This window comes from Lissotriton vulgaris, chromosome 2_1 (genome assembly GCF_964263255.1).
Source record: "Lissotriton vulgaris chromosome 2_1, aLisVul1.2, whole genome shotgun sequence".
Taxonomy (NCBI): domain Eukaryota; kingdom Metazoa; phylum Chordata; class Amphibia; order Caudata; family Salamandridae; genus Lissotriton; species Lissotriton vulgaris.
This window is the reverse complement of record NC_141687.1, coordinates 1,645,132,947-1,645,159,599: the sequence shown is the minus strand read 5'-3', so window position 1 is coordinate 1,645,159,599 and position 26,653 is coordinate 1,645,132,947. Positions and strand designations below refer to the sequence as shown.

Sequence of the window (26,653 nt, the reverse complement as noted above, 5' to 3'; positions counted from 1 at the left end):
TAGAATAGTGGATATGAACTGCATTTTTTGTGTCTGCGTCATAAAATGGGTATCGTGGACTCTGGTGCACACAAAAAGACGAGCCTGCTTACAGCCAAAATAACCACTGCACCTGCACCACTAAAAATAACCCCATAAACAGGCAGGTGCGAGTAAGGTACTTTAACAGACAGTAAAATTATTTGATCAAAACACAACCAGGCTATGAAGATTGTAGGTTTATTCGGAAAGATAGTGGATCCGCCACACCATACAAAATTAGATCATTAAAATATACAAACTCCTGTGGTACATCTGTTTCACATTTTAGGACGGAGGAGAAAGAGCAACATAAAAACACATAAAAACAGTCATTAAATATAAAAGTTTTGGCAAATAGGATTTCTCCAAGGGCTGAAAGTTTGTTCACGCAACAAAAGAAAAATCACAGTAAATTGATTTGAGCGTCCTCCGAGATCTGTAAAGTCGGGTACGAGTCCCAGGGAAGGCTAAAGAAGGCTTGGAGTTCACAAATGTAAAGTCTAATGGAACAGAGTTACAAATAATTTGAACAAACCCTTCGGTTGCACTAGTTTGAAGCTTTACTTTAAACCAATGCTACACAGACAATTGGCCTTTGGTGCATGCGCATCAACCCACACACACATACATATGTTGTACCCTCTTACTTTTTCTCAAAACAATGCAACATTTTTATTCACACACCCACGATAGGCAGTGCAGGCTTTAAATGAAAACTCACCTGCCAAATCACAGCACAAGCCATCCCTCAGGGCCTGCCCCAAATATCTTGCTACTGCAACCCAGTCGAGTCCCAGACAGACAACCTCTTGAGCAAGTCACCCCAGCACTGAGCACTCTGCCAAGAACCCCATTCTATGCCAGTGGGGAGGCATCATTCGCACCCACCAGTGTCCTGTTCCCAAGAGCACTAGATATGACACTACTGGGACATTCACTCAGACCATCACAGTAGCAGTGTCTTCAGCTAAACACCCCACTGGGGCCTCACTCCTACCATCCTTCCTGGTTCTCATCCTAGCAGCACAAAGAGGAAACCCCTTTAATTGAGATGGCCCAGCAGGCGGCACTTCGGTGGAAGGTTCTCCCTCCCACTTATACTAAAGTACATGGATTGTGGATACATAAAATTATAAAATAAATATAAAGAACAGGTTTATAAAAAATGCTGTAGTGTAAACATCATCCCGACTGCACAGGCTTACCCCTCTTATTTATACAGCTGGAGGTGGTCCTCGCCACCTTGATTACAGTTATTGCTATCAATGTTCATTGCCAACTCTTCAACTTTCCCTCTTGGCACTACACTTCTTCACCAAGCGTCTGGTGCTAGCAACATGTGATGAACTGCACTTCTTTCCTAATAGCCTTCAATAGAAGTGTCCCAGCATTGTCCCACTCAGCACTGGCACTGGCTTGCAGTCTTTTCTTTCTTGGGAGTGAAGTTATGGACCCTAAAAACCACCTTCACTCCATCCCAGCCTTCAGAAGGGACAACCATACCGCGGTCTACAGCCCCATGGGTGACCGCATCATAGATTTTGGTTGCAAGGGTGTGGAATAGGTGGTCTACGTTTAAGTTGCTCTTGGCTGATGTTTCGATGTAGGTCATGCCTAGATGAGCAGCCCAGGCTGCAGCCTCCTCACTAGGCACAAGATAGCCAGAATCCCGGTCGCTTTTCTGTCCCACCAGCACAAAGACAGCCCGTTCGGAAAGCACATTCATGGCCTCCATATACCAGTCGTCCAAGGAAAGGAAGGTGGACCGATTACTCCGATCAAAGACCAGGAGAACACCAACAGCATTACGATAGAAAGACCGTGTAATGCACCTGCAGGGGAAGAAAGAAAAATAACAGCACATCATAGGGGTTCAACAGAGGAAAACAGAGCCTTATACATTAACACCACAAATAACCAACATTGACAAGCCATGGGTAGTTTGATGTGGCCCATTACTAGAATCAGTGAAAGCCAGTGGCAATGAATTCTCCCACTCTCCATCGGGGATGGCCTGAAATTAACTGTGAACAAGAAGGGGTTTCTGCACTACAATTGCAGGATCCACTAATTTCCTACAGCACGGTGAAATGCGACACCATAAGACGAGAGTAACTTGGCATTTGAGGAAGCTTCTTGGACTGTATCTACTCCTACTTATAAGGCAGGTCCAGCATAATTTAACTCCCCTGTTTATGTCGGCTCCATTCAGCATGGACTCTGGAGAAAAATTAAGGTAAGATCATCTCACCACTCCCCTACAGACTGTTTTACCACCCAATTACCGGACCTCATTAAATCCTTCAACCCCACATGCCACAGCTACACCAATGACACCCAATCTCTTAACATTGGGAAACCAGAAGATCTACACTCCTCAGCACTTGTCCACTTCCTCCAAACCACCCCCAAACAGATGCTTAATAAACACCTTAAACTGATCCTCAAAGTCAAAGACACAAACCTGCAGAAAATGGAAAAATTACCATCCAACAACTATTGATTGGCCTCTTGGAACTCAAACCACAACCAGAGATACACCTTTGTGTAAGAAATCTGAAAATAGCCATGACCTCAAGCCTTTTCCTTGTTCCACAAGTGAACCATTACACGAGAAGTACTTTCTTCAACACTGTGACATCTTCTCTGGCCTACGTTTCAGAAAGAAGATACAAGTCACTATCACCTGTGTCATATCTGTCGTGTCTAGACAAGACAACACCAATAGTTTGTACCTCAAGGTCCCACTCTTCCTACTCCTAAAACTGCAAATGGTCAAAAAACGCAGCAGCAGGAAATCCCCTTCACTTTAACCCATGAAAGTGTATTACAATAGTGCTCACAGCAAGTAACTGGCTGTGGATGGTCACCAGACAGTTCACATGCCAGGCTATTTGCGCTGCCCAAAGGACCATATCCAACAAGAGGCTATACTTTGTCCGGATATGGTTCTGAAAATACACAGAATCCTCCCCTCTAATCTGGGACTCTGGCTGATCATTCCTCCGACATGAAAATACCTAGAGCTTAGGAGGGAAACCAACACCTGCCTCTTCCTGAACATACAATACTATTATAGGATGGCCCAGGCCATCACCAATTAGATCATGTAGTCAATCAGTGTAACCATCAGTGATATATACCATGGATCTCGTTGATCTCATTAGAGCTGGTTAGATATAAACAGTCTATAGCTATGGTCAAAGAGAGCCGTGGTATGACATTGGGATGTTACATATAGATGCATCAGTCTCCTCCACTAGGAATAAAATAGAACCAAAAACAAGTCAGAAGTGCTTAAGACCTTCAAAGTGTTTACCTTGGCACTGGTCAATGCGAGCCTGTGACTACACGTGTGCGTTACAAGATAACCGCACCAATGTGAAACATTATCTGCTAGCATCAAGCAGCGTCACTGCAGCGAAGCAGTTCCGCTTCAAACATACATAAAGCTGGATACAAAAGTGGAAAATAATTTGCTTGATCCGCAGAAATATTATTAATAATCCTAGTGTACCTGCATTTAAACCCAAGGGAAAGCAAAGAAGGAAAGACTACCTAATGGGCACTTAAAGCATGGGACAATATAGCTGCATCAAGTTCTGTCGAGCAGCACTAACACACTGACCTAAGACAGGAACATACTCATTCACGCTACTGACCGCGCATCTTCACAAGTCAATTGAGACGCCACGCTGCAAACTTGGAACTCTTTCAAAAGTCACCCATGTACAACTGAATGTGCTGCAATATCAGATCACTGACAATCTGTACAATATACGAATGAGAGCAACCCAACATGTATGGCCAATTTGGTCGGTCTCCATTCAAAGTGTCAACAGGGCCACTTTCTTCTTAACTCAGAATTGCTTTTAGGGCCTTCAAGTTTGAATCTAGTGTTCCGCGCAAGGCTAGGCCACAGTTTTACACACATGGATCTTGTGCTCTAGGAGGGGACATGCCTTCACTTTTGGGCAAAATTTTTGCCAATTGTGTTTTGTCATGTACAATAAAAACCGTCAAATTTTCACTCCGTCCTGAGGTTTCAACTATGGTGGGGCAACACAGAGGGAGCACAACCTCACACCAGGACACTGTGATGATTTAGGACTGGAGTACTGCAGCGACAATCCCTTTTATTGGCATTGTGGTGTACTTGCATAGTTACGACTGTCTATGTACCATCTTACGTTGTGCCGGGTGGCACACTACATCCATCACCAATTATAACAGACACACAAAAACAAAGATACCAAACGAGTCTCTAGCCTGTTAGAACTGCTCGAAGTCGCTCATCCTCTGGGAGGGTCTCAGGTTTTACCTAAGCGCATAACTGGTCCTCTGGCTTCGTGAAACATTGGCCCTCTCGGTTCCCCATCCTGGGATCCCATTGATCTCTACACATAGCTCAAGCATCAATCTAGACGGTTTCAGTTCTAAAACTCATTATTCCCTAAAGTACATAGCTAGGGCAACATGATCCATACAGATCGGTGCCAGCCATAGACTGGGCGCTCAAGAATCCCCCCCAACAACCTAGGAATACAGAACACATACAAATAATACACGAACCCACGGCAAACCATACAGATATCCCCCACACATCCTCCTCCTTTAAATGCAAGTCCAAAACATACCTTCTTTTTTTGTTTTTTTTTTTTTAACTCAACACAACCCCCCTTTTAAGAAGAAAATAAAAATTCTAATTACTAAGAAGATCTAAACCTAAATAGCAAAAAGAAAAAAAATGTTCTACTTACAACCTTCAAAGGTAAAGTCCTTTAACCATTTAGTTGATTTCCTAACCCTTTTATCTACTGTACTCTCTTCAACTCTGGACGGTGATTCCTTACCATTCTGAACATGGACAGATTCACACTCCAATACCTCTTTAGCATTACCAGAAGAGGAATAAGATACTTCCATAGAATCACCTGACGAGTGAGTCTCAGAAGCATCCGTTACTGGACCCTCAACCCTTTCCACTGCATTTCCCTGTGTAGCTAAATCAATCATAGTGTCATCCAAATCCAACACATGCAAATATTTCCTGTTCAGCATTCAGCCATAAAAATCCATTCTTATTACATAAAGCCACACGATTGAGATTCCACACTTTACCAGTGCTAGAGCGAACTGCATTATACAAAATGTCACCACTTCTTACGGTTTGTAAAATTTATTATCACCTTTAGTTACAAACCCTGGTTTTCTTATGCAAACCTTATCCCCCAACCTCGACACTCATATGTTCAGTACTATTTTTGAAATTCTAGTAAGATTTGCTTTTTGGCATCCCTTGGCCATGGTGTTGCTGATTATTTCTACTGACCAAAATTTAACATATGTGCTAAACAACCAACCAGGATTGTATTTCATCCTAGGATTTATCCCTTTCAGTATCAAAAAAGGTGAAACCCAGTGGCCTCATTCCTAGTAATCCTATAAGTCCATACGTCTTTCAGCAATTGGACCACCCAACGCTTATTACTAGTACAAACAGCTTGGAGTACTCCATTGAACGACATGGTTGGATCTCTCAACCATGCCATTGCGACATGGGTAGTAAAGAGAAGTGGTCTTTAACTTAACTCCGATCCCGTCGCAATATTATTTAAATGCACTAGATTCGAATTGCACTTCTGGTCAAAAAAAACAAACTAAAGAAAAAAAACTTTGATAGTGTCTTTAGCACCACTTGGACTACTGGCAATCTTGATAAAAGATCCATAATCACTATAACATACTCTTGCAATGTTCCTACCTGTCCCATAATATCAATGGCTATAGATTCCCAAGTGTTCTTCAAAAAATTACCCTCGCGCATAGGGACCCTAAGTGTTTGCAAAGACTTGTCAGACCCTGAGCATTACATGCACTCTGACCATGAGCTCAACTGCAGAATCCACCCCCCAAAGTAACTTTTTTACAACAGACTTGGTACGTTCAATGCCAAAATGGCACTCATGACATAACTGCAGGATGCTATTCCGTGTATTCTAAAAAGGAACAATTCTCTCCACTTTTACAATAATGCCACTATTAAACGAGAATTTAGACCTTACCTCCCAAAAGGATTTACCAATGTCCAAAAAGTTTCCTTTGTTTTGCTATTGACCCCCTACAAAAGGTAGCGACCTCTTGCAATAACATGCCCTCCTTACACTTTTTGCCCCAATCCTTCTCCTTAACTGCAGGACATTCACCATTGTAACAGGACAATCGTTCCGCTTCTCATCCTCACATTCCTCCAGCTGTGTTGGCATATGGAATAAGCAATCTGCCACCACGTTATCTTTGCCTGGCATGTAAACGATTTTATAGACAAAATCCTGCATTTGCATTGAAATTTGAGCTATCCTGCCTGATGCGCTTACGGTACCTTCGGTAGTCAGCAACTTCACCAATCTTCCCAACAAAACTCTACATTGACAATGGTGTATGGAGCACCAAAATCAGCATACATGGTTATCCCCACACCGCCATCATTCAACACTCCGGTTTACCTTTGCAAGCCGAGTCACTCACATTCAAAATTACCTTCTCTTTGACAGCCATAACAATGTTTAGATTGTCATCCTCCAAGTCCTGGTTTGAATCACCTTCCTCCCCATACCTGTGGCCCTCACGAACACACTTAACGCATTTCCTCTTCCTACATACTTTCATATGGTCATTGATTCCACAATTACTAAATTTTTTATTCAAAGCAAGGCAACTTTTGCTATAATCAAAGTGATTCTTGCTATCACACCTGTAACCTTTTCTACTCTGCTTTTAACCTTACTATTATCCTAACTCTGCAGAACACTACCCTTAGTGCTATAACTTGTAAAAACTCTATTCACTGATGCATTTTCTTTTTTTTGTTTTTACAGAGCTACAGCACTTTTTTCAGAAATTTCAACTTTTCTTACTAGTGCTAAAATATTTTCCAACGGAGCATCCCTATGAATCCATAACCTCTCTTGTATGGCAGGATTACTGGAGACCATCACTACTTTATCCCTTATTAAGTCATCAAGTAATGAACCAAATGTACAATCACCACCAGCCAATCTTTACAAATCTGCAACGTACTGAACCATTTCCTCTTGGGTTTGTTTATGTTGAAAAATGTGTATCTACTAATGCCAACGCATACTTTTGGTGCAAAATGCTAATCCAAATCATTCAAAGCTGCCACAAATACATTTATGACCCCGACAACACTCATTTTTTTCATGTGAGAATACATTTTTAAGCCAATAGGAACCAAGCAATGTAACACAATCCTCTTTGTTTGTGCAGCAGACATTTCTCCTGCGTCAGATGGCCTCAATATAGTTGGTGAAGTACTCCTTCCATTCCAACCATCTAAAAGGAGGTTCAGAGGCTGTTGACCAAAAAGGCTGAGACAGACTAATGGTGAAGCTTTGGTTACTCAGGTCTAAATGGACTAGTTCACTGGTACTTCTTTTACTGTAACCCCTGCCATCATCCAGTCTTCACCATTCAATATAGTAACCTGGATCCAACACTTAATTGCATGTATTAAAGTACTGACATACGAGCAGCTGAAAAGCACCTAATAATTTGTTTCCTCTGACGACACAGCAGTTGCACTTCCCTCAAATCTGTGTGTCGGAAGAGAGTGCGGTGAAACAGCCCAGAAAAAAACCAAAGCGACACACAATACAACTGCACCTCCTTGAAATCTTCATGTTGAAACAAGCAGGTCGGCAAATCCAAGATGGCCCCATGTCGGGTCACAAACGGGAACTTTACAAATTGTGTGGGACGTGCTGCTACGTATTCTGCAACCAGGCCACAACAACCTCAACACTTTACCAGGCGACAAGGGTGCGCACAGAACAATCAGGCACCAAACACATGCAGCGTGGCTGTCCTCGCGATCATCACGCTGCAGGCAATGAACAGCTGAGGTAAGCCAAAACAGTAAATCGGACTACCAGGGATCTATAGTTGTCACCCTAGACGCTTGCCTCACATACCCCATGCCACAGAAGAACAGCAACAGCAGCACTCGTCGTTAAATCGATAGAAAATAGCATCACTGGTCAAAAACAGCAAATCCACAAGCAATGGGTGGGTCAGAGTTGGACTATAGGGTCCTCGTCGTCAAATGGTAGCGCTCACTCCGGTCGGTTTCAGTTCCAAATCTCTTTATTCTCTAAAGTACAAGAGCTAAGGAAACACGATCTATACAGTTCAGTGCCAACAATAGATTGCCCACTCAAGAATCTCCCCTACATTTTAAGACTATAGAACACATACAAATAATAACAATAGTTGAGCTCATAGCATCCCATACCCAAGCCCACAACAGAATGTTCTTACTTGTGTCACCTGTGTTCCTGGTCTTTTCGGGGGTTGGGAGCTCGTCATTTTCCCATTACTGACAGATTTCTAGCGGCCACATGGAGCTACCCTGGCCTCCTATGAGCAGGAGTGTGCCAGGGCCTGTGAATCAAATGCTACTAGAGGCCTGAAGCACTGATTGTGCCACCCACGTGAGTAGCCCTGAAAAGGTAACTGTTGTGTCGACTTGGCCAGTGCACACACTTGCCAGTCCCTCACCTTCCTTACATGTCAGACACCCTTAAGGCAGGCCCAAGGTACCCCTGTGGGCCAGGTGCAGTGTATGTGAAAGGTAGGACATGCCCTGGTGTGTGTAGCATGTTCTGATAGTTAATACCAGCCGATTTAGTTTTTCGCTATTGCAAGGCTACCTGTTCCCCATAGGAAAGAATGGGGAGTTTGTTTATAACATCTTATATACATAACTGGCCAGGGGAATCAGGTAGGAAAATATAAGTTTGGTATGCCTGAAATCAGAATCTAAAGATGCATCTTTTAGCGAAGGTGATTTTTACATTCTGTGTTTGAAAATACCACTTTTAGAAAGTAGGTATTTTCTTGCTCAGTCATCCTGTGTGCAGTCATCCTGTGTGCCTCTGCTGGAATGTGGATTGCCTGTCTGGGTTTTGGATGATAGAAGGCTGGGGAGCAGGAGTGGCTCAAGATAGTCTAGGTGGGTCAGGAAAAGGCTGAATAGACCTGGGCTGCAATTGGGGATGGGGGAGGAGATTTCCTTGCACCTCAAAGGCCTGGTCTGCCTCTTACCATGCCGTCTCTACATCTTGCCAGGATGTCACACCAGAGAAGACAGAACTGGTTCTGGCTGGGCACAGACACACTCTGCCTAAGAGATCAAAGGATTTTGGAATATAAATACTGGGGCCCAGATCCCTGAACTTTTGGACCAAGAAGACTGCCAAGAAGAAGAGCTGGAGAAGCGGATGTGGAACGACCACATTGCTGTGTGCTTTGCTGTGTTGGCCTGATTTGGATGCTTTGGTCTTGGGCAGTTAAAGGACTGGACTGACCTTTCTGCAATCTACCTTTGTGAGTTTCTCCAAGGGCTTGTGGTAGAGATGGCCCCCTGTTCAAGAAGTCTCAGGAACAGCAAAGACTTCAAGCTCTTCTGCCCTCAGCACTGGGGACTGTGTGTTTTCTGCTGCAACAGAAGCAGCAGCAACCTTGACAATGTCGACGCCGCTGTTGAATCAGTGCCCTGAAGACACCGCAGAGGGCACCACAGCAACCCTGGTACCACAGAGTGGGACGGGTATGCTCAGATGTGGGTCCCGTGCTCTCCATGCCACTGGAACCAAGCTATCCTGGCTGATGAGGGCTGAAAGCCCGAAACCAGTCCTCTGATGCTCGTTTCCAGTCCAGGGAGGACCTGGCCAGGCAGTTAGGGCTGGACTCTTCCCATGGGGCACATGTTCAAGACTGATTTGCATATGGCTGGGTCCAAACTGGAATGGCATGGTGAGCAAAAAAACTATAGATTTAGGCTCAGATCTCTGTACTGGGGTGAATGTATGACATTGTTCTGCATTCTGTCCATCAATTGTTCTTTTTGCGCTGGTATCACCGATGGTACCTGCTGATGCCGCCACTGAGCCGCTGCTCGCACCACGACCTGTGGGCACAACACTCCGCACCGCCTCGCTTCACGACGACTCCCTGGTATCCACGACGCCTCTGCACGTCAAAATCTACGCTGCTGCGTGCGCTGTGTTCGAGGGCACTGCTCGTAAAGATACGACGCACTGCCCTCATCCCGCACTGCAGCCGTGGCCTACCGATGCCGGCGCCATCGACTCCCGTTCGTCAGCCGATGACAGCGCTTCAGTAAAGACGACGACGCTGCTTGCACCGCAACCTGCCATCACCACATTCACTTCGCACCTTGACCCTCGTCTCACTGACATCTCCACTGAGCCACTGCTCGCACTGCCACCTGAGGGCACTGCACACCACAATGCTGCACTTCGCACCGCAGCACCAGACGCCTACCGGTGCCAGCGCTCCTGACTTCAACAGAGAGGAATTCAATCTGCAACGCGTGTGACTTCGAGGGCCCAAACGACTACTGTACTGACCTCCGGAACGGACGCCTGTGGACGCCGTGCTTTCAGAAGCTCAATGAGAGGTTGCTGTCACCCTGCATTTCCAAACGGTACTGTTTTCGGGTCTTCCTGACACTGTAGCTGGCCCGCGACACAGCAGTCAGCCAGAACTGTTTGGATTTGTTTGTTCACGACGCCATGATAGCCTCGGACTGAGCTATCGACATCAAGAACTGTTTTTCAAACATATGTTGATAACTGAGATTTTTAAGTACTGTATTGTAGATTTTTTTCGTTTTAGGTCTTGTCTTAAGTATATAAAAATATTGGATATTTTTCTAAACTGGTGTGGTGTCCTTTTGTAGTGCTTACACTGTATTACTGTTGGTTATGTGCAAATGCTTTACACACTGTCTCTAAGATAAGCCTGACTGCTCGTGCCAAGCTACCAAAGGGGTGTGCAGGGGTTATTTTAAGAGTGTAACTCCCGTATCCTGACTAGAGCCGTGGTTTCTGCCTGGCTTTGGCACATGTCCTAGCCTACCAAAAATAGCTAATGTGTCCACTGGACGGCAAGAGCCTCACGATCAATTTGGGAATCTCTTTCCTCTGTGACCGTAGACGCTCGGTCTACTGGCACACATGACTGGGTTCAAGTGTTCTACTTGTGTTACTGCAAGAGCACGGCTCCCAGTCCAACGGGGCTGGCATTCACAACCACTTCTGTTTTGGCTCAAATGTGGAAGTAGTGCATTATGGTGGCCTTCGAAATGCCCTCTTCGAAAGCTATTTCATGTTCCTCTGGCCAAGCTCACGCTGTGGTTGACTTGGTATGGCTGCCATGGCATTGCGACATAGCCAGGTTTCAAATACGACGACTGCAGTTCCTGACTTCCGTGGCTGTTTTGGGTGCTGGTGCCAGTCTGAGGTCTTTAACTTTCTTTACTAAGAACTTTGACTGACCATACTTATCTGAAGAATGTGATGCTTTTCTTCAGCAACTCACATTTATCCCTGTGGAGGTTCATGCCTTCTTTTCAGAGCGAAACAAAAGGGGATGATGGACGGAGCGCTTGAGCAAATCAAACACTCAACCCCAGTCAACTGATCTGGGTTTAATCCATCACCATTCTTTAGCTCACTCAGCCACCCCAGTTCAGACATGGCCATATGCAAATCAGTCTGACCCTGTGCCTCATGGGAACAGTCCAGCCCGAACTGCCAAGCCATGTCTTCCCTGGACCGGAAACCAGCATCCTGGGACCGGTTTCGGATTCATAATCCTCATCAGCCAGGCTATCTTGAATCCAGTGGCCAAGTGAGCAAGGATAATTTACAAAAAGTGAGCAACCCAAGTATACCCTTGAGGGCTTGGGTAATGAAAATGAATGGGTGAAGATGCCTTCAAGGGAATTTATTTCATGCGTACTTGATTATTTAGACTAATTTTAGGAAGGATTGGTTAGTGATCCTTGTTAAGAATCAATCAAAAACTGTGGAATTTCAATTCAATGTAAACAATTTGTTTCAACAAGACACAACATACAAAAAACAACACAAGGTGTATTAGAAAAATATAATTTTATCCAAAAGAATTTTTAAAGAAATCACTTCAGATACAGATAAGTGAACATTAATACGTGACTCAACAGAACCTAAAAAACACCTATCCCAAATCACACTGAATGAAACAAGACAGGGATAAGATGAAATGTCAGTTCTGAACTGACTACATGCTGCGCAGCACTCTGCCACTGCTGTCCTGACTAGACCACGACCGCATGGTTACTGGAATACTTTCTGTGAAATTTACTTTCTACTTGCGGCGAGGCTTGGAGCTGTACACACTGCTTCACATACCGCTGAACAGCGATAAACTATCTTGAACTAAATATTTACCACGCTGCAATTTACTTATATTAGATTATCGCCGTATGGTTGATTACACATCTGTGTCTGAACTCTCCATGTGGAAAAAACTTCTCTATGTACCGGTATTAGTTTCTGCTCACCGCGTCTAAGCTTCATTCAACATACCGCTTATCAACAGGTGTGGCCAGAAACCTCCCTTCTTTTCAATAAAAGCCAGCATCAATACAGCGAAGCCCACAAACTTGTTTTTAAAGTCAAGAAGTCAACTAACATACCAAGTAGAAGCGGTTCCACCTTGAAATTAGACCGTGGCAGCCCTCAAGCAATCATAGTCGGGCAGTGCTAGGAAGTCAGATTGCAATTTTCTCTATACAGATCCCAATTGACTTCAGTCCTGAAGATGGTTTCCGTAATTAATTCATAGGAAACCGAAACGTCGACATTTCATCTCATCCCTGTCTTGTTTTATTCAGTGTGATTTGGGATAGGTGTTTTTTAGGTTCTGTTGAGTCACGTATTAATTTACTTATGTGTGTACCCACAGTCCTAATTTTCTGTTTGTTCACTTATCTGTATATGAAGTGATTTCTTTAAAAATTCTTTTGGATAAAATTATATTTTTCTAATACACCTTGTGTTGTTTTTTGTATGTTGTGTCTTGTTGAAACAAATTGTTTAAATTGAATTGAAATTCCACAGTTTTTGATTGATTCTTAACAAGGATCACTAACCGATCCTTCCTAAAATTAGTCTAAATAATCAAGTACGCATGAAATAAATTCCCTTGAAGGCATCTTCACCCATTCAAGTGAGCAAGGGACTCACGTCTGAGCATACCCTGCCAACTTAGGGCGAACAAAGCATGAAACTGCTGTGTAATTACTTCTTGTGCTCCGCTAGCAATTATGCTTGAATGAGAATGAAATCACTCAGATTTATGATGTCCATCAGCTCATTTAAAGAATCGTATGTTGCATTATGGAAGATCTTGCTGCTGATGAGATCAAATTTCAGCCTTTTGGGAGTGGAGAATGTATCCTCTGTCTTCGTCCAGCATTAGTTGCTGGTCTCCGGAATTTAGATCCAACTTGGAAAACCATTTTGCCCATTTAGGTCAACCAGGATATCATCATATGCAGGCTTAAAATGTTGTCCTCTGCAAATCGCTATGTTTGGAATCTCTTGTCGAGCACCAGGCTGGTTGTGCTTTGCAGTCACCACCATGAGGAAACTCACTGTGTGGGCCCTGTAACCTTCTTGATCACTCCCCATTTATTTGAGTCGCTTCAGCTCTGGTTTCACTTTCTGCCTCAGGTGGAAGGGGAACCTTCTGTGCTGCAGGTGAAATAACTTGATGGTTTTATCGATGTGAAGCTTCAACAGTTTCACAAGAAGAGATCTCAGAACTTGTGGATGATTGGGTTTACTTCTCATGTGTTGATACAGCAAGTTAAAAGAGCCTTGCAGCTTATTAGGGTGAGGGTGCAGTTGTCAACCATGAAAAACATTTTTCACAGGTCGATCATCCTGTCGAACAGGGCACTGAAGACTTCTACAATGGATAATGTGTGACACTGCTTTGCTCAAAGTCTGTTTCTCAGATTATCAGAGAAAGTCCATCTTCTACCAGCTTGCGCCAACCTCTGCATACCTACGCTACGTGGTTCCGATGGCCTTGATGCACTGCGGGCAGCACCTCCTAGATTCATCTTTACTTTGTTTCTACACCTGCGGGCAGGCACAGAAGCCTGCAGTATCTAGCCTTTCACTGGTGTCCGTTGCGGACAAGGACTGTGGTAGCAGGCCTGACGGTGCTAGTTCTACTGCTGCCCCGTCGCCAATGTCATGGGGCAATACAAGAGGAGCACAAACTCACATCAGGACACTGTTGGTTTCAGATTCTGGTGCAGTGTCCGCACTGATCGCTTCAACTGGCATTGTGATCTACATCCATAGTTACAACTGAGTGTGTATGCATCTTATGCAGTACTGGTTGGCAAACTACATTAACCATGAAAGCCATGCATAAAGAGGAGTAGTTTCACTTTTGCCAAAGTAGCTACTCTACGAATCCTAGCATTTCTAAACTCGAGCAGAATACAAAGGATCATCGTGACGTGGGTCCAAGGTGGGGACGTGGCTATCTGGAGATCCACCACCCTAAAGAACCACCTGGAGGGAAGCATTACCATCTAGACTCGACAGCAATACAATGCAGTGAAGTGGACACCCTTCAGGATAAAGCAATGAAACTGAGTGGTGGGGTTTGCGTTCAGGAATTTCCATCCCAAACAGTGGAATAAGGTTGTTATACAGAGAGGGCTCCATGGGGTTTGCAAACCACCCAGGCAATATACGTCCAGTTAGAAGGGCGAATTTATGTTTTTATTCTGACCACGCATTTTCTCGTTCCCCAACCTTCTTTCTCATAAAATCAGCACTAACTTCATTCTCGTACATGTGGGGTGGGAAATGTAGGAGAGTAGTGTCTGCTTCCTATGGTTACTCCCACTTTTTGCTGTGTTTCACTGGTTTTTCGACTTTGGTATGGCTGTGGGCCTGCTAATCAGGCCCACAGCCTAGCTGTACTCTCTCTAAATTGATACCATGTACTTTAGGTACATACCAGATTGGTTACTTGGTTACTGGGTCACTCTTGTGAGCCCCTGTATATGGTACCTTAGGTACCCAGGGCACAGGTGCACCCTAGGCCTACCAGGGGCTGCAGCATGTATTGTGCCACCCCTGGTTGGCCTTCCAAACTGACACCACAGGTCTGTATATACAGCCAGGGTAAGGTGGTGTAATCACCCCTTACTTAGATATAGTATATCTATATCTACCTTATATATATAGACACATAGTAACCTATAAGTCACTCCTATGGCAGACCTTGACAATCCTGGAGGCAGAGTGCTTGATTTTGTGTGAGAGGGTGCCCTAGCATGAGCTGAGCCCCTCTGCAACTTTCAGAACCATATCCTTATAGCTGTTCTACGATATAGCCATACCATATACTCTTTAGTGCATTATAATCCTCGTGGTTAATGCTGACTTTGGTTTGGCTTTATCAAAACATGTTGTGTAAGGGTTAAAACGCTTTGGAATACCACCCGCCAGTTTTGGCGGCGGGGGTAGCATTCCACCCTTCTAGAGGAAGAAGACATGTAGTTACTGTTAAACCCGATTAAAGTTAAACAGAGCCCCAGCATAACAAGATGGATGTTGCTGCCACAGACACGAGTCTGCCCTCCTGCTGCTGGACGAAACTCCGGCAGGGGAGACCTGGACAATAGGTTTCTTGTCCAGGGAGGTGCTAGCAACTCCCCAGACAGGCTTTAGTGTATTGGGGCAGGGTGGGTTGCATTCAGTGAATGCTTTTCAGACACTGCCTGGGGCACACAAGGTGCTCCATGCATTTCCCAGTTCAAACCGGTTGCTGGGGCACTCAGCCCCAGCTCTGGCGTGAAACTGGACAAAGGGTAAGGGGTGTAACCACCCCCTCCCCAGGTCCACCCATTGGAGGGACCTTAAAGTTAGCCCAACCCCTAAACTTGCTATAAGTATAGAACCCCCGTCCCTAGGACTTTAGATTACCCTGGACGAAACTATGGTACATAATTCCTGGACCTTCCACATTCCATATCGACTGGAAGACGAAAGAAATCTCCCTCGTGGTCAAGGAGTGACTACCCTGTTCAAACAGGTACCAAAAGCATCTTTGCCGGTCTGCATTTTCGAGGATCCCGCAGGTTCCCGAAGAAATTGCGACACAGGACATGGACTTCCAGACATCTCCGACGCTGACCTGCGCTCCCAGCAAAGCTGAGACCTGTGGCGGACACAAGAGAAGTGGGACAGGAACTCCTGGACATCCTGCATTTCTGCTACTGCACCTACTTCCAGAGGAATCCAGAAGTTGTGCATTGGGGTATTTGAATCCTCTGGCCCGAGCACCTGTTGCACCGAAGCTAAGAGACCCACACTCTAAAAGTGTCCCGTGGGCCCACTTTGTGCATTTCAGCTGGACGCATCTTTGCAGTTCCTAGTCCACTGGCTAGTGAGCACCCACAAAGACCAATCTTCACTTTCTTTAGCTTCCCTGGTTGCTCCATGCTTGCTCCCACTCGTCTCCAAAGGAGGAGTTCCTCAGACCTTGCTGGTCTGCACCGAAGCCCATCTCGACATCTTGCGTGGGTTGCGTTTGCCAAGGCTTGTTGGGTCCAATCCGGACACCGACACCGCAGTTTACTAGATCCTTTGTGAGACAGCTCGAATCCAGCTCCTGGTCGTCGTCGCCTCCTGGTCCTCGTGGCTGAAGAGACAAGCTTCACCTTCTCACTGAAATCACCCGACATCGGTTGGCATCTTCCTATCACCATCCTGGTCATGCAGCACTTCTTCGCAGGTCTCCATTGGAATCGACGACGAAACCCGAAACCAAAAGACACCTATGCACCCGGCTTAGGTAACACGAGTACTCCAGTGCTCCCGTGGGTCTGGACTCTCGAAGTGGCTTAGTCTAAAAGGGTTCCATTGTAGTTCACCTATAAGTGCTTTTAAATGTGTAACTTGTTCGTAGAAAGTCAATGGTAACCCGCAGCTGGGTTTAGACAGCATGTATCTCCCGTGGGCCTCCTACACCCTAACCTTTGGTGGTTCTAGGCAGCCCCAGCGATTCCACAGGCCCTAAGCCTGCTTTTTAATTCACTCGTGGTTCTTATACCACTATTTTAGTATATGGTTTGTGAGGCCCCTAGTGCATAACGTATTCCGTGCAACTTATCGTACGCTAATTAAGTTCCTTGTATTGTACTTTTACCTCTGACCTCATAAAAGAGTCCAGAGGGTTGTGTTTAGAATAAATACATATATATTTGATATATACCTTGTGTGGTGTGCTTTCATTTAATCATTCAAGAGATTATAATTGGTAAAACAACTTGATTATCTCGTCTCCAAGTCTTAGCCTGAAGGCTGCTCTCCACAGCTACCACTAGGATAGCTTTCTATAAGGTTGACTTTATAACCTACCATCAATAAGGGTCGTTTGAACTGGTGCAAGGTGCCCACTAGAATAGTAGACATCATATACCATGCCAACTTCTCACAGGAAGGTAGTTCTCGCTTGGGCTTTGAGACCCCTTCTGAGCGTACTCAAATGTTGGCACCATCCTGCACGACTGATGGTTTATCACTTAGAAACTGCCAATCACGCACGAGGAGGGTGGCCAACATTACAAAAAATGTAAAAGAAGGTAGATGAAGGGGTAGTTGGGTGCATGATATCAACAATAAAAGGCAAGTCCCACAACCCATTGAAGAGGAGGCTTGCTAAATGAGAGATTCGCGAAAGGGCAATAATTAGCAGGAGAACTAGGATGGGGCAGCAAGACATCAATACATGAACAGGGAGGTCATTCCATATTTGGCCAATTTTCTGCACAGATGCGCTTCGCGATGGATAACTGTTTAATGAGCAACGATTTGAGATTTGGTTCTTAAAGTTCTGTCAGTGCTGGACGCAGTTTTTTGCGCAGGTGTTTTGAGTGACATGTAAGGCAGGCACTCGGTCTCACTGTAGATAGAGCTTCGAGGGTAAAACACTGAGATGCAAGTATAGGGCGATTTTAACAGTTTTCTTCGCCCCAGTGATCATTTTGGTATTAGAATGGAGGGTGGCGTTCCGAGGGGCAGGGCAGGATGTGGGTTGTCCAATTACAAAAGGGTTCCCTTATTCAAAGCAAGACATCGATAGGGCCTTTAAGGCATGTTTGAGGTTTTATGGGAACGAAGAAACAGATGTTACGGAGTGATTTAGGTTGAAACTGGGTGCTCCTAGTTATTTCAATGATTAATCTCAAAATTTGTATGCTTGTTACCTTATATGGCATTTAGTATAGCGCAAACAACTCACGCCCGAAGGTGTATCTGGGCGCTGTGAGCAGAGTCCGTTTGAAGCTGGTCCAGCGTGAAGGCAAGTTATTTGGCTGTTTGACAATATTAGAGAACACGTTAAGGGTTAAAGTTTCACCCCATTCTTGTGAATGACCTTAGCGCTATGTGGAAAAAGTGGAATTAACCGTTGTGAAATCTGGTATAGAGACTGCATTAGCTGTCTCACCTGCCTTACGTAATTAAAACAATAAAGAATATATATATATATTGTGATCAAGGCTGTGGTGACGTGGCCGAAACGCGTCATGCTGGTGGCAATGGGGAAATAAAACCACAGAGAATTTAATCTTTTGGCATCTGATTGATCTGTACCTGTGGGGAGATTTCAGCGATTGAGGCTGAAATGCAGGACCTTTGGACTTATATATATATATATATATATATATATATATATAAGAAAAGAATTGCTAAAAACATTGTTACGGTTCTGACTCATACGAGCAAACCAATGAGATTTACTGGTTATGGTAACACACAACACATGCCATTATTTGCTCCGCCCACCATGCTGTTTCCGTAATGTTCGCACATTGTTTTGCTCATGGCAGGCAACACAAGTTATGCGGTGGTAACCATAACTGGAGAATTTCAATGCTTTTTTTTTTAATGATGTACTTAATTACCAAATCCCTCTGTGCACTGCTTTCAGCGTTGTGCAGTGGGGTTTGACAGCAGGGCCTGGCCTGAGTCTCTCTCAAGATAGGCTGCCAAACACCATTCACATGGCCTTTGGCTCTGCGCAGCAAGGGTTGGCAACAGGGCCTGGTCACCTCTGCAGACGCCTATTTGAACTTCGTTATACCTTCACGTTTTTTGACACATGCTGGACTTGATCACTGTTGGTGGTCATTATTTTTCAGTTACTATAAACAGTCTATTATCCATCAATTATTTATGAGGGAATCTGGGATATGTAGTTCCTTTTTACATTTTTCACCCCCGGATCCAAACGCAAAACAAAAAAGGCAAATTTTACCACAATCCCAAAAAAAAAAAAAAAAAAAAAAAAAAAAAAAAACCATGCACAAAATGCCAACCAGGGCTGCATGTTTCAATTATAGGAAACAAGCAGGAAATCGAACCCTCAAACTACGAAGGCTGGAATCCAAGCTGATTATCAGATTCAAAACAAAATTCCTGATGGGTTTGAACGGGGATGAAGAGATGTACATACATCTCTGAAACGGAAAATGGATATATACAAAACAATGAAGGCCAAATCCTCAGTGTAGATCGAAACACTGTGAAAGAACACTGGAGATAATTTGGTAAAACTGAGGTGTTTGGATAATAATGCAAGGCATCAAGCATGGCGGTTCCTGTAAGGCACTTATCCAACACAATGAGACTGTGTAACAGATCTGAAAAGACATTGCGCCCAATAATTGTTGCTAAAAGAAACCATCAAGGACACAAGGATATATGAACAATCAAATAGCACATAGAGTCACTGAGACTATTATGGAGCAATAAAGTATCACAATGAAAAAGACAAAATTGAAACAGGTTGAAATCATCATGCTAAATGAACTGCAGAATAAGTCCGATAAAATGCAAACCGAATTACCAAACTGAGAAGTTCAAAAGTAATCATAAATAAGATTTGGAACACGGTGAATCGTTTTCAAACAAGAAATGAGAGACTGATTTTAAAACTCACACTATGGGTGAACAGTAAAAGAACTACCATACCCACAATGCATCATAACATGCATAATGGTGTTAAGGTATAAAATACAGAAACTGTGAAGGGACTAATGTTTTTGCACCGTGATCAAGCCCAGCAGGGTGAAACGCGCTGGTGAGGAGGAGATATGGCTCTGCTAAACCTTGATTAAATTTGCTATACTGCCAAACAGAGAGTGCTGCGTTTTCCTTTGGTGAGAGATATATATATATATATATATATATATATATATATATATATATATATATATATGTGTGTGTGTGTGTGACGGGGGTCCGACATGCTTTTCACCCTAATGGAACTTTATTTTATTGAGGCAGACGTGTGCTAGCCACTTGGTGAGAGAACGATTAAAGTCCTTGGTGGCAGCATTAACCACAATGCCATTGATGACGCCCACTGGGGCAGGACTTTGAATTAAAAGCATGTTCTGCACAGTGCGCTTCTCGTCTCATTTCCTGCCAGTAATCAAGAGCTCATAAAGTTCGAAACGCGTATGGCTTTGTGAACGCTTGGGGCATTCTGTTGATGTTGCCGCCTGTGGTGCAGTGTGCGGATACCCGGAGGTGTGCGACATCCCAACGGGCAACCTAGTGGCAATATATATATATATATATACACAAGAGACTCCTGTAGATTCTGGAGAATAATTAATCACGGATCTGGGGATCTTCCCACGGCAATTGAACCTAACATTGCCGCAAATGTCTGGCAAAAACATTTCCAGCTGTTATACTCTAGAGCCGGGGTCTCCAACCGGTCGATCGCGAGCTACCGGTAGCTCGCGGAGACCCCGGGAGTAGCTCGCCTAGCCCTTCGCTCTGATTGGAGCAAATCCGTGGATGGGGCGGGCGAAGGGGATGATGCGACGCAATGACGCTCCTCTCCATCGTCTACTCAAAACGCGCTGGCATCGCACTGTCTGCCATTGTGCGACGGGTGCCAGCACGGAGCAGTAGGAGACGTGACTTCTCCGCCTCAAGCAGCCAGGAGACGAGCCTTCCACTGCAGGTAAGCAGCGTTATTTCCCTGATCCTTCCGTCGCTCCCATCCACCCTCTCTTTGCTCCCAGCAGCTGCATGCCATGACCCCAGCCGCCCCCGCAGATGCCACCAGGACACCGAAAACTGCTCTGACTCACTCGCGCTTTCCCGGTCCTGCAGAAAGAGGTGACTTTCCCTACCCTCTCCTCAACCCCACCCGAGGGGCCCCCACTCCGCCCGGCGGAGAAGCGGCTGAACTCTGAAGATCACGCGGATGAAAGTCACCTTTTATTTTTCTGCACCAAGCCCAAATAAAGTCCTGCTTGGTGAAGATGCAGAGGGCAGAAAACAGCAGTCTGTCTGACACCTCGTGGCACCGTGAGAACCCCACATTTCCCAAACAGTCTTCTGACTCGGAGGTCACACCCTGGAACCCTAGCATCAGCACCGTGAAGTGCACTATGTTCTTTCATTTCCAAGAGGCGTTGTATGCACCTTGCAGCTGCTCCTAATTCACATTTACTCCTGGTTTACTGTTTCAGCACTGTAAATGACCCCCAAAAACAACTTCCATAGGCAGTGCTAGGCTAGTTACCTGGCGCTCCAGTCACTGCGTCCATAACTGATGACACAGCAGGCCCTCTGGGCCCTGAATGGTGCTCTTTCATATGTTACACATCGACACCAATCAGAATGGGAGCTATTTTTGCCTCTTGTTTAACAGCTGTACGTATTCCAAACAGTCAACTTTTACAAGTGTAACTCAGTTGAAATGCCACCATAGTCGGAGTGCAGAGTCAGTGCAGATTCAGAGTGAAGAGTGCAGAGTCAGTGCAGATTCAGAGTGAAGAGTGCAGAATCAGAGTGCAGAGTCAGTGCAGAATCAGAGTGCAGAGTCAGAGTGCAGAGTCAGCGCAGAGTCAGAGTGCAGGGTCAGTGCAGATTCAGAGTGCAGAGTGCAGATTCAGAGTGCAGATTCAGAGTGCAGTGTGCAGATTCAGAGTGCAGAGTGCAGATTCAGAGTGCAGATTCAGAGTGCAGTGTGCAGATTCAGAGTGCAGTGTGCAGATTCAGAGTGCAGTGTGCAGATTCAGAGTGCAGATTCAGAGTGCAGTGTGCAGATTCAGAGTGCAGTGTGCAGATTCAGAGTGCAGTGTGCAGATTCAAGATTCAGAATGCAGATTCAGAGTGCAGATTCAAGATTCAGAATGCAGATTCAGAGTGCAGATTCAAGATTCAGAGTGCAGATTCAGAGTGCAGAGTGCAGATTCAGAATGCAGATTCAGAGTGCAGAGTGCAGATTCAGAGTGCAGATTCAGAGTGCAGAGTGCAGATTCAGAATGCAGATTCAGCCTGATGAAATTAGGCTTAAAGCCAATGAAACTGGGCGTGGTGGGGTCTCTCGGAAAAATACGCGAGTTTATTCGGGTTCAGTAGCTCACGGCGATTTTCACTGACCAGAAGTAGCTCTGACTACACAAAAGGTTGGAGACCCCTGCTCTAGAGAATGGGGGGACAGAATCAGCATTACCCACTATCCCTGATAGACAGACCTCTGATCCCTTCACTGTAAAAGACATTAGGATGGCGATAGCAGGGCTCTCCTCTGGAAAGGCACTGGCCTGGACGGGGTGCCGGTGACTTATTTAAGCATGAACCAGGAATCTGGGCACCCTACCTCATGGTCTTATTCAATGCAGTGCTGGGGGGAATGAAAATACCAGACACTTGGCTGGGAGCGGAGGTGGTCCCGATCTTTAAAAAGGGGGTCGCTCCTGCTCCCAGCCAACTATCGCCCAATCAGCCTCATTGATGTATCCCAGAAACTATTTGGTAGATTAATTCTCAACAGGTTGCTAAGTTGGATGGAGAAGACTGACATCTTAAGCCCTCTTCAGGCGGGATTCAGAAAAGGAGTCTCCACAGTCGGCCAAATACTTAGACTGAACATTATAAACTGGAAGACGATGCTCTTAGAAGGTGGGACACTGTATGCGGTCTTTGTGGACCTCCGTGCCTCCTTCGATTTAGTTCCCCGGGCTAAATTGTGGGCGGTGCTGGCTGACCTGGGTGTCCCGGGAGATATCCTCCATATCTTAATCAGGCTGCACACTGACAACTTCGCCCGAGTTAGATATGGAAAGGGCTGTATGTTTTACTGAAAATAAAGATTACCAGAAGATTACCAACATCTTTTTGAGAAATAATTCTTTCTTGCGCTAAATACCACTTGTACTTATTTTTTTGTCCTTTGTGGTGCACCTTTGCGGTTGTTTTATTTGTACATGGAAAGGGCAGCAGGTTGACAGACAGATTCCCCGTTCGCAGAGGGGTAAGGCAGGGCTGCGTATTGGCGCCGACCCTGTTTTGCTTATATGTGAACGGGGTGATAGAGCACCTGAGCATCGATGCGCCACAATTGAACAGCAGCAGGGTGCCAGCGATTATGTTCGCGGACGACACCCTGCTGCTGTCCAAAACACCAATGGGGCTTCAGAGGGTCCTGAATGGCTTTTTGGGGTTCTGTAACGAAAGGGGCCTAGAAATAAACCCCTCCAAGACTAAATTTATGATTCTTAACCCCAAACGTTGCCCAAATCCCGCCTAGGATCTATAACCTTAGAAAGAGTTCATGAAATAGAATATCTTGGCATAACCCTCAATCAGAACCTGACTTGGTTGCCACATAAAACAAAAGCAACCACAAAACTAGTTCAGAAGGCAGGTCCCATTACAAGAATCGCCAAAAAATCTCCTCTTCGTCCACTTACACCCACCATCCATATTTACAAAGTCCAAGCCCGGGGGGGCATTATCTATGGGGGTGAGTTATGGGGACACATACCGTTACAGACCATACAGGTTGCAGAAAACAATTTCATAAGACAATTGGCTGCACTTCCCCCGAGCACTTCTCTTCTCCCCCTAAGAATGGACTTGGCATTACGACCAATCACGGAGGAATTGGGCCTTAAACCCTTGACCTATTGGAGGCGCTTGTGGAGCAGTCAGGATCTGGTACATTATAGAAATGAACTGCAGGAACTTCTTAGATCAACCTATGCCACCAAAATCCCGTGGATAAAGTACATCAGGGACATGTGTACGAACCTCGGAGTCCCAGAGTTATGGTCCAACCCGGAAGCAGTGTCCGTAACGCTCTCTAGAAAAGAACTTTCAAAACTATTCTATAGTGTTATGCTTCAGAAATCTTTGAATTCTATCCGGGTAGGATCCCTAACCGATACATTAATTAAGGCAAAAGATTCTTATAGTCCTGAATATGTACTAGACGGTATGACACCTGTGTTCGTACGGAAGATCTACATGCAATGGAGGTATGACTCTCTCCCCCTGAGGTCCCTTACTAAATCCTGGGAAGGTAATCCGGACTCAGGGGCGTGCCCAGCATGCATCTATAAACTGGAAAGTGATCTTCACGTGGTCCTGTTCTGCAGAGCCTATAGCAAAATTAGGAAACTATTGGTTGGTCCCTTATTTAAAGAACTTGGGCTTCCGAACTTATGCTCCGGCCTACAGAGTCCTCAAGTCAGACTTATCGGCTCCAACAGTGTTCGTAATGGCAAAATTTCTTACGGCAATGTGGCGAAGGCGTGCAATAATCATAAAGGACACTATAGCTGCATGAACATCTTTTTCTACTATTACCCTCTATATTAGTCTCGTTACAGATACGTCCCCCTTTTAACCAAAATGCATTTTTTAGCAATCAGATTGCAACCATGAGTTTTGGGGAACTGCTTTTTTAAAATTGTATCGCATATTTTATAATCTTTTTACTGATGAAAATCATTTGTACATCTTTTATGATCGAAATAAAGATTATTTGAAGAAAAAAAAAAAATATATATATATATATATATATATATATATATACACACACACACACACAGATGTTTCAGTTGTCTCTAGATCACATCTCTCCTACTGGTATCCTCTCTCACCGGTTATCCCCCTCTCTGATTCTCAGCTGTCACCTTGCAATGTCTTGCAATGTGTTTATCACCCATCACGCTCGCCACCTTATACAACTCTATAAATCTCCTTCACACGTTTTACCTCTCTATTGGCTCTTTACTCTGTCTCTCACAGACATGGTCTGTCGCTTGATCTCCCACCCATATCTCTGTAGTTTCGTCCTCCTCTTCCTTTCGTTACTTCACAATTTGCTTTAAACTTTTTTAAATTTTTAAACGCCCATCCCTCCTCCTATCTCCTGTATTTCTTGCTCCCTCCATGCTCAGGGTAAGCAGAGCACACAAATGCTTATTTACTAAGGTATGAACCACCTGCAACAATAAATGATTGTTTTGCAAGTGTGTTCCATCCCAAGGCGGCATAAGTCACAAGCATAGTGCTAGGGGGTCGCAGGAGGCATGTCAGGGCCCCTAAATGACGTCCATGATGGAGCGTGGTTGTTTTTTTTTTTTTACACTAGAACTAATGTTGTCTTACAGCCTCTGTCCCGTGTGTAAAGTGTGCATTGAGGATTCAGTGCATGCGTGCCCACGAGTGACATGCATAACGAGAAGCACTTGTGCCCCCTTGTGGGGTGAAGCGGGTGTGCATGGGAAGCAAAATGATGCGGTGTGGGGGTGCGCTGGGAGTCACGCTCCTACTTGGAGCCACCCCATGCCCCCATTACATGCCAAATATTCAGGCGGGCGTCTCTCGGTTTTTAAGCCAAAAATTGCTTTATTTTTTAGCAGTCTCCCACCTACAAATATCTGTGCTTTAACAGGGTACATAAAGTCCATCGATTGATTTTCCCCAAATCCCCTTCTTTGTCTCTAAATGTTGCCATGAATGCCCAGCTAAAGCACTGCCCGCAGGGGGAGGAAATGCACGTGTGAGCTGAGGTCACAGAGAAGACACCCTCTCACCTAGAGTGCAGTACGCCTGCGCGGAGGATTTCCCTCGCCTGAAATGTTGCTGCTCTGAAACGTGCACTGGAGCCCCAATCGCCTGAAGAGTTTCTGCAGTTGTGTGCAGTGCGAGAGTACGCTGCAGGTCACGCCACTGCGTACGCTGCAGGTCACGCCACTGCGTGCTATAGTCGGGAGAGTCACACACCTGTAGTGCTCTTGCCACGCAGGACTATGATAAATAAATAAATTAGTGAATTCGGTAACTTGCAGGAGGATAAACATGCACTGCAGGCCAGTCACCCCACTCACTTGTCCCTGCTGCTATGGTGGAGGGGATGAAAGTGTGCGCACTGCGGCGTGGGGAGGGTCAGTAACTCACCTGAAGCGCTCCTGCCCCGCAGTGTCCCACATCTGCAGCTTGACCCGCACGCCGGGCGCCAGCGTCAGCATCTTCACATGGAACTCCACGCCCAGGGTGCACACCGCCTGCTCCAGGAAGGACTTCTCAGTGTAGCGCTGCACCAGCGACGTCTTCCCCGCCGTGGCGTCCCCCAGCAGGATGACTCTGAACTGGTAGTGCCAGTCGGCGGCGCGGACGGGGGCAGGGGAGGCGCGGTGGTGGCGGTCCATGCCTGCAGAGCCAAGCGGTGTTAGTAGTGGTCCCATTCACTGCCTGCCTGTGGGGAGGGCCGGGGGCTCCAAACAACTCGACGAAGCCCCGCCCTCCCCACACTTCTAGCTCTGCCCACTCTCCCTGTTCCCCATGGCTTTCCTCTCTCTCTTTCCACCCCCTACCCTTTCACCACCCTCTCTTCTTCGGTC

At 45.4% G+C, this 26,653-nt stretch overlaps 1 protein-coding gene across 1 annotated transcript; it reads right to left on the bottom strand.

Moving 5' to 3' along the window:
• Positions 1 to 203: 203 nt before the first annotated feature.
• Positions 204 to 26,653, bottom strand: LOC147733003 (ras-related protein Rab-39B-like). The gene is made up of 2 exons (XM_086958895.1): positions 26,211 to 26,653; positions 204 to 1,853 (listed from the first exon to the last, which is right to left on the bottom strand). Exons 1-2 carry the CDS (start codon positions 26,495 to 26,497, stop codon positions 1,421 to 1,423), a joined length of 720 nt encoding a protein of 239 aa, XP_086815021.1. The 5' UTR covers positions 26,498 to 26,653; the 3' UTR covers positions 204 to 1,420.

Excerpts from the sequence above, each read along its gene's own strand:
- LOC147733003 (XM_086958895.1), bottom strand. The coding sequence starts at position 26,497 with ATGGGACCACTACTAACACCGCTTGGCTCTGCAGGCATGGACCGCCAC. Across the intron at positions 1,854-26,210 it reads GCGGGGCAGGAGCGCTTCAG|GTGCATTACACGGTCTTTCT; the intron begins GTGAGTTACTGA and ends CTTCCCCTGCAG.